The following is a 7,723-nucleotide window of genomic DNA, read 5'->3' as shown; positions in this document are numbered from 1 at the left end:
ATTGGATGATTAACAGAGCAATGTTAACTCATCATGTCAAGCAGGTCACAGAGATGCAGGCAGCCACCTGGAAAAAAAAACTCAGGCAGGGAAGGCCAAGCTAGTCTCAAGCAGAGATGATATAGCACAAGCTTTGCTTACTCAAGGAAATGGCAAATGGGGACCTCTCCATAACCAGCAAGATTCACTGCCTTTCTAGGATCACAGTAGGATATTCAACAGAGATACTCCCTGCAGCCCCTTTGTGGAAAGCTTCCCCTTACTAATCCGGCATTAGCACAACTTTAGAGCAGTGTGTAATCCCAGCCGTACTGCACTGGCTCACACCAGGAGCCACTGTCATTAGGCGGATAAGGAGCTGTGGTGCGACTATTGCTGCACCCAGAGACAGGCTGCTTAACAGGATTAAGGCAAAGAAAAGGAGACCAAACCTCAGGGGTGGGGTGGCAGCTGCCATTACAGCTCATCCACACCACAGAGCCAGCCACTGCTTAGAAGACTGTGCTGCAAAAATGGGTTGGGGTTCAGTCTAGGAGGCGGATTCATATGAGGTGCTTGTTCCTTATACTCTTAAGTATCCTAGCATCCTCAAAAGGCTGCTTTTAGGAACAAGAAAAGGAGGGAAGAAGTCCAGTAGGAGCAAACATTTCCTGGTCCTTGCATTCTTCTCTCATCCCCCCCCCTGCAAGAGCCCCAAGAGCTGATTATTGGCAGGCCAGAGGGGTAGCTGCACTTCTGAAGTGTGATACGGCTCTTGGTGGAGCCCAGTGTAAAGAAATCCTCACCCACCCCTGGAAAGGACAAGGGCAAATGCACACAGCAAGTTTGGCATGAAAGGTTTATTGAAAAAGATTACGCTTGGATGTTGCTCTTGGCACTGAAAGCCATGTAATACACAAGGAGACCAATGAATGCTGCCAGCACCTCAGTGGAGACCCATGGTCCGCTCCAGGCGCCCTTATTGATTGGGACAAGAGAGAGGAGGAGAAAGAGAACAGAAAACATTTAAGTCACAGAGCTAGGCATATATAGGGGCATCAGGAATGTTGTAGCTGAATCTTTTTGGTATCCCCGCTTTTGGCCTGCTGTACACTTCCAGGGAACAGAACAGCAGCGCCAAGGATAAGGAGTCTTTGAGAGACTAAAAGATTATTGGCCATGAAGGCAGATGGCTTCTACAGAGGGCAGGGATTTGCATTGAAGGTTTAACCCTGGCTCAGGTGTAGAAATAATCTCAACAGTCAAGCAGCAAATTGGAGATCAGGCCTCAAACTGAGGAGACATTTTCAGCCAGTGCCCTAAGTGCAAATCACAGCCACCCAGACCAAATTAAAAGGGACATAAAAAGCTTCATTCTGGACCATCCCTTTATGCCCAATACCTTGTTGCAGGTTCTCCTCCACCAGCACTTGCTGACCGCTCCATCCAACCCAAAGAGAATAACCTCTGCCTTGTGGGCAGGTGACCCATGCTCAACTGTCCTGTTTTGGTGGAGCCAAGGCTTCTGCCTTGTGACAAGGGACCCAAATTTGGACTCTCGGATAATGTTCCATGGTGCCCATCACAGAACAGACCCACAAACTACCAGTCCGCATTACAGCACTGAAAGATCTAGCATGGATGTAAAAGCCGTTCCACCTTGTCTTGGGCACTGCCCACCCTTGGAAGCAGCCCCTTTCCCCAGAGAGAAGCAGGCTGCCCAGGTCCCCCTCTTTTACTCACTCGATGATCCACATTGACTGAAAAGAGGGGTTTGATCTCAGAGACATCCTCGTTGTTGCGCTGAGCCTGGGGGTGGGAGAGCAGGAGAGATAGAATTGGGATATCTGAGTTTACATACTGTACAATTAAACAGGGCTCCTTGTGGGATAAATTTTCTCTCCACAGATCTGGTATCACTGCCACTCTCCTACAATGAGTAGCTCTGCAGGGAAATGTCCAGTGGAGACCATAAAGAGGAGCAACCAGGATGACAAACATATTAAGATTTGAAATATTTTCTTTTCTTTTTTAAGTACTGGGGCTCAGGTTGCCATGGGATCCTTGCCACCCACCATTAAAGGAACGCTCACTCTTTCGAGTTCCAAGTGTGTGCAGACAGGCTTCAGTTGCTCAGTGGTAAGTGAGACACTGTGTGCATCTCAAAATGGGAGGTAGAGTGAGGACAACAAATGTTAGAAGACATGGAGTAAGAGCTGTGAGACTAAGGCCAAGAGTACCAGCAAGAGCTTCCCTTCCTTATGCTACTAGAGGTCATGTCACCTACAGCCCATGTAATTAGCTAAGGCATCCCCCTCCCCCCACCAGGGGGCAACCTCACCTTGCGCAAGATGCTATAGGACTCCTCATCAAAGAACTTCACCTCATAGGTGCCAGAGCGAGCCAGCTTATGCTCCATGCTCCAAGAGACCTGCCAAAGCAAAGGAATGGGCAATCAGTGCTGGGCAAGGATGGGCCCTCCCCCTGATCAGAGGGGAACACAGATGGGCATGCACACAAAAGATGCTCGCACACATGTGCCACCCGCTTCAGTAGCCAGGGCTACTACAAGCCAGACTGGCCAATGGTTCGGAGTAGCAGCTTGCTTTAGCATGGAGTACACTATGGGGGGATCTATGGAACCAGACCCGCCATAAATCCAGAGCCATGCATTTGTGCAGGAGGACTGCAATTTCCTAACTTGAATTTGTACAGCCTAAAGAATGCCAACTTGTTCAGCAATGCCAACGTCAAATATGAAGCCTAAAAACCATACGGCAGTTATAGCTTACTTTCTTTAGTTATTGGCAAATTGCACAACTTTCTCATCCCATGCCAACTTTATTGGCAAACTGCACAATTTTTCTACTGCAAACTATATTGAGTAGAAAAGGGTGTATTCTACAATATTCTTGCTCTGGTTACCATTATTCTCATGTGTCGAACATGCCCTGAATATTATACAAGTCTGATGAATCTGGCTTATATTTACTTGATGCACTGTTTTTGTCTATTTACAGGTAGGTAGCCGTGTTGGTCTGAGTCGAAGCAAAATAAAAGAATTCCTTCAGTAGCACCTTAAAGATCAACTAAGTTTATATTTTGGTATGAGCTTTCGTGTGCATGCACACTTCTTCAGATACACACGTGTGTATCTGAAGAAGTGTGCATGCACACGAAAGCTCATACCAAAATATAAACTTAGTTGGTCTTTAAGGTGCTACTGAAGGAATTTTTTTATTTTGTTTTTGTCTATGTTTTCAAGTAGTGAAAATGAACATTAAAAATGCTTAAACAAGCTGGAAGAAAAATCCATGATTTTGGATTTTAACAAAGCATCATATGTTGCAGAGAAGCCTGAAGGGAGCACATTTTCTACAAGTGATATATTAAAAATGCCCATTCTCAAAATATTCCCAGGAGTTAATGTCAATTAAGCTTGCCCCACCCAGAAGATATATGACTGAGCTAGAATTTAAACTCACATCTGACACTGTTCTGCCCAGAGTGTTACTAGCACTTTGCTGTCTGTACCAGAAATCACTGCTTGTTCTTACCTGATAGCGGCCAACATCCTGACCCCGAGTAACAGGAAACTGCTTGCCATTGACATCTGCATAGAGAGCAACATTCTACAGAAAGAGAGTAGGATGAATATCAAATCAAAGGGAATCCACAGCACGCCCTATTGAAAGCTCAGGGACAATGGGAAAGGCAGATCTTTATAGCTCAAATGCCAACATCCCATCAAAGTTATAGGGGTTGTACGGTCTTTGGTAAAGATTCCAGAGAGCCCCTGGATGCACCCTTTTTGTCCCTTTCCCAGAATGTACATGTGCCACCCACCTCAGTGGCTGGCGCTACAGCAAGCCAGGCCAGCCAATGGTTCGGGGAGGCAGGTTAATGTAGCATGGGGTACACTATGGAAAGCCCATGGATTGGGACCCACCATAAATCCAAATCCATGCACATACTTGGGATGCGCTCATTGCAAAATGGGAAACCCTAGCCCAGGCATCCCCAAACTTCGGCCCTCCAGATGTTTTGGACTACAATTCCCATCATCTCTGACCACTGGTCCTGTTAGCTAGGGATCATGGGAGTTGTAGGCCAAAACACCTGGAGGGCCGCAGTTTGGGGATGCCTGCCCTAGCCCCTACATTTAAGGCCCATTATCAAATCTACAAAGTGGCACTTTATTTTTAGAAATGAAATAAGCCAAGTATTCCAGCACTCACTTGAGCTCCGTTCTTACAGGTGAGGGAGATCTCAACAACAAAGACAGTCTCTGAAGAGATTACAGCATCTGAGGTAGTGTAGTAGGATGGAGAGATGACTGGGTCTGTACAGGTTTCAGCTGATAGTAAAGAGAAAATGGCTTATGAATCAACACATTTTCAATCTGAAAAGGGATAAGCAAGCACCTGAGGCCATTCACAGAGGATGGTTTACATCAGTGTTTCTCAACCTTGGGGCTGTTGCTGGACTACAATTCCCATCATCCCTAGCTAGCAAGATCAGTAATCAAGAGAGATGGGAGATGTAGGTCCAACAACAGCTGGGGACCCAAGGTCTACATGCAATGTTCCTACGGAGCTCAACATGTCAGAATGCATCTTAAGGAATTGCTGAAACCACCTACTGCTACCAACAGATTAATGAAAGGATCCTGTTGAGAGAACTGGATCTAAGGCTCAAGTAGTAAAGAAAACACACATCCTACTAGTTAGAAAAAAATAACAACATTCAGAAGTTAGTAATCATCACAAGCTACTCACATTCGTAACAAGATAGATATGTGTGTGCATGCACATACGCATAAATCTATGAAATATTTATAAAACTGTGCCCTTTGTGAATTGCTACATCTCAATGTGGTGGCACCCCAACTGTGGAACTCCCATCTTAAGGAGACTCAACTTATCAGCTTCCTCAGAATTGCTAGACAGCTGGTCTTTTCATGTTGGCTCACAATCCGAGCTAGATTTAACTACAGAACATTGATCTTAGTATGCTTTGGTTGATTATGATTCATATTTTTGTTTTATCATTTTCTACAAATTGCATTGCCAACTGCTTCAACAGCATTGGCTAGAAATTGGTCAAAACATTAAGAAAGGTTAGAGAAAATTAAGTTTCTAGATGTGTCAACTATTAATGCAAACCTCATCAATAAAAGCTAGTAAGTTTTAACTTGGCCTTTACCAGTTTAGCGGTTCATGTACTGCCTCATTCATTACACACATGTGCACTGGTAAAACTGCACATTATAAAGGTACAAGTAGGAGCTGCCATTTGGTATCCCTATATATTTTCTCTTCTCCCTTCTCCTTTATGTTCTGTGCAAGATCTAGTCCCAAGAAAGAGCTCTGTGAAAACACAAATAGTTGCTTGCTGCTTTCTAACTTGACATTATCCTCCTGCTGTTGTTTGGATGAACTGCTCCAGGAATACTTAATTAACATCTTCCAGGATGATTGAAAAATCCAAAGTAACAATATATTTTACTGAAACAAATGGGGAAGGCTGTAAAGAAGTGAGCAAGCTTTAGTGTTTGTCAACACTTTTCATCAAGCTAGAGCTTAACCAGTGAAAACAAAGGAGGGGAGGGGATGGGAAATGTCACTGGGCATATGATGAAAAAGCCACTATGAAACAGAGGCACTATAGGCAATTGCATTATTCCAAAGAAGACCCACTGAATTAGACTTAACTTCCAAATAAGAATAACGACTCAGCTACACTTTGTGAAAAACGACAACCCCCAACCCTATCAGGCTGAGCCTTGGCATGTCGCTGCGGGGCTAGGTGGGGAAATCCTTTGCCTACCTTCCTATGTTCCTAAGGAAACCCCTGGAATGGGTCAGCTCACAAAGTCTGCCCAGGGCGGCCATGCCTGGTGCGCAGATGCTGCCACGTGGGGAGCCTTGAGAGACCGAGGGGAAAGCGGTGAGTTTACACCAGGCTTCCTCAACCTCGGCCCTCCAGATGTTTTTGGCCTACAACTCCCATGATCCCTAGTTAGCAAGACCAGTGGGTCAGGGATGATGAGAATTGTAGTCTCAAAACATCTGGAGCCGAGGTTGAGGAAGCCTGGTTTACACGGTGCGCTAGGCAAGTCAAACCGAGCTGTAAGGAAAGGCCTGAGGGCAGCACGAAGGGCTCAGTCACCCGCCCCTTGGGCCCGCACAGCAACACCGCGAGGTGGGCGAGCTTCCCGGGGCCAAGACACGTGCCCCCCACATTTCGCACACGCGCTTCTCCCCTTACCCGACGAAGCCCACAGAACCCTAGAACTGCAGAGGTGGAAGGGTCCCGAGGGTCATCTGCGAGGGGGGCTCGAACCCACAGCCCTGAGGGCGGGAGTCTCTGGCTCTACCAACCGAGTCATCCCAGCCCCACGGAAAGCCGGAAGAAGAGCCGGGAAGGGCAGGCCCGTTATCGCAGCCGCGGGAGGTGCCCGTACCTCGAGCCCCGCTCAGCACCAGCAGCGCCGCCGCAGCCAGACGAAGCAGCATCAGCCTGGCGCCCGCCATCGCCAATCCGACCAGCGAGACGCGACGAGGAAAAGGAGCAGCCCGCCTCCCGCGCGGGGGATGCTGGGGCCAATACCCCCCCCCCACAGCCAATCCGCTGCTCCGTCGCCGAGTGACGCAAAGCGGCCGAAGGGAAAGAGACGTGGCCTTTCCTTGAAAGGTTCCTTAAAATGGCCGCCCGCGACTTTTGTGGCGCCGGAAACCGAGGGGGCCTCCAACTGCGCGTGCGTGGCTGATAACACATCTCGCATGCCGCCTCTCTTGTCCCGGATATTCCCTCCTTCGTACCGAACTTCCTTCGGCCAATAACTCAGGCGGAAGCATCTGACTGGACGTCGCTTCTGCTGTCAGACGTTTTCTGTCATTGGTCATCATTGGCTGCTTGGCCCTGCCCATTGGACAAAGGAGACGAAAGGGCGGGATGTATTATGTATGAGGGTCAGCCAATGAGATCCAATTTATGATAAGCAGTGGGATGAAAGTTGTGTACTGTACAGGCGGGCTGTCACAGTTTTATTGGCTGGCTGCTGCAGCCTCTCTCTCGCTCCGCTTTCTCATTGGTGCAGCGCAGGGGGGCGGATTTGGCCCTGTGGTTGCCAGTTGCTGATCCAAAGGTTCTTGGGTTCTGACTCCCAACAGAACCCTGGCCCATAGTCAGGAACTATGGGGGTTCTAGTCCAAACTTGTGCCAGAGCTGAAATACAGTGGTGCCTCGCTAGACGAAATTAATTCGTTCCAGGACTCAATTCGTCCTACGAAAATTTCGTCTAGCGAGGCACCGTTTCCCATAGGAATGCATTAAAAGTCAATTAATGTGTTCCTATGGGCTCTGGGGGAACTGGTGGCAGCGGCGGCGCTTGCTCTCTTGGCTCGGGGAAGGCAGGCAGGCGCTTCCGCAAGCCAAGAGAACAAGCGCCGCCGCTGCTGCCAACGACAGAGCCGGATCGGGCGAAGCTTCAGAAGCTTCATCGGATCCGGCTCTGTCGGGCAGGGTGGGGGAAAGGCAAAGGAACGATCCTGCGCCTTTCCCCCACCGCCGCCAAGCCAGTGCCAAAGCCGAAGTGTGGCACTGCGGCCGGGGGCTTTTCGCAGTTTGCCTCCCCCTTGGCTGGGGAGGGCAAATGGCAAAAAGCCCCCCACAGCGCCTGCCTCCCCCGACACAGAACGCAACTTCGGAGACGCCCGAAGTTGTGCTCTGTGCCGGGGGT

At 48.5% G+C, this 7,723-nt stretch overlaps 1 protein-coding gene and 2 non-coding genes across 3 annotated transcripts; all 3 read right to left on the bottom strand.

The window, feature by feature from the left end:
* Nucleotides 1-824: 824 nt before the first annotated feature.
* SSR4 (signal sequence receptor subunit 4) lies at nt 825-6,605 on the bottom strand. The gene is made up of 6 exons (XM_035097338.2): nt 6,446-6,605; nt 4,218-4,336; nt 3,537-3,611; nt 2,321-2,410; nt 1,723-1,788; nt 825-957 (listed from the first exon to the last, which is right to left on the bottom strand). The coding sequence occupies exons 1-6, from the start codon at nt 6,513-6,515 to the stop codon at nt 853-855; spliced, it is 525 nt and encodes a 174-aa protein (XP_034953229.1). The 5' UTR covers nt 6,516-6,605; the 3' UTR covers nt 825-852.
* LOC118075509 (small nucleolar RNA SNORA42/SNORA80 family) lies at nt 2,513-2,650 on the bottom strand. The gene has a single exon (XR_004691387.1). It is a non-coding gene; the product is annotated as a small nucleolar RNA SNORA42/SNORA80 family (small nucleolar RNA).
* Nucleotides 3,811-3,947, bottom strand: LOC118075508 (small nucleolar RNA SNORA42/SNORA80 family). The gene has a single exon (XR_004691385.1). It is a non-coding gene; the product is annotated as a small nucleolar RNA SNORA42/SNORA80 family (small nucleolar RNA).
* Nucleotides 6,606-7,723: the final 1,118 nt, after the last annotated feature.

Source organism: Zootoca vivipara, chromosome 16 (genome assembly GCF_963506605.1).
Source record: "Zootoca vivipara chromosome 16, rZooViv1.1, whole genome shotgun sequence".
NCBI lineage: Eukaryota > Metazoa > Chordata > Lepidosauria > Squamata > Lacertidae > Zootoca > Zootoca vivipara.
The sequence above is the reverse complement of the archived record's forward strand: the minus strand, read 5'-3'. Positions and strand labels throughout refer to the sequence as shown.

Bases quoted from the DNA above. Each gene is read 5' to 3' on its own strand.
- SSR4 (XM_035097338.2), bottom strand. From the start codon at position 6,515: ATGGCGGGCGCCAGGCTGATGCTGCTTCGTCTGGCTGCGGCGGCGCTG. The intron at 4,337-6,445 runs GTACGGGCACCT...CTTTACTATCAG, and splicing joins GGTGCTGAGCGGGGCTCGAG to CTGAAACCTGTACAGACCCA. The intron at 1,789-2,320 runs GTGAGGTTGCCC...TCCCACCCCCAG, and splicing joins CCTATAGCATCTTGCGCAAG to GCTCAGCGCAACAACGAGGA.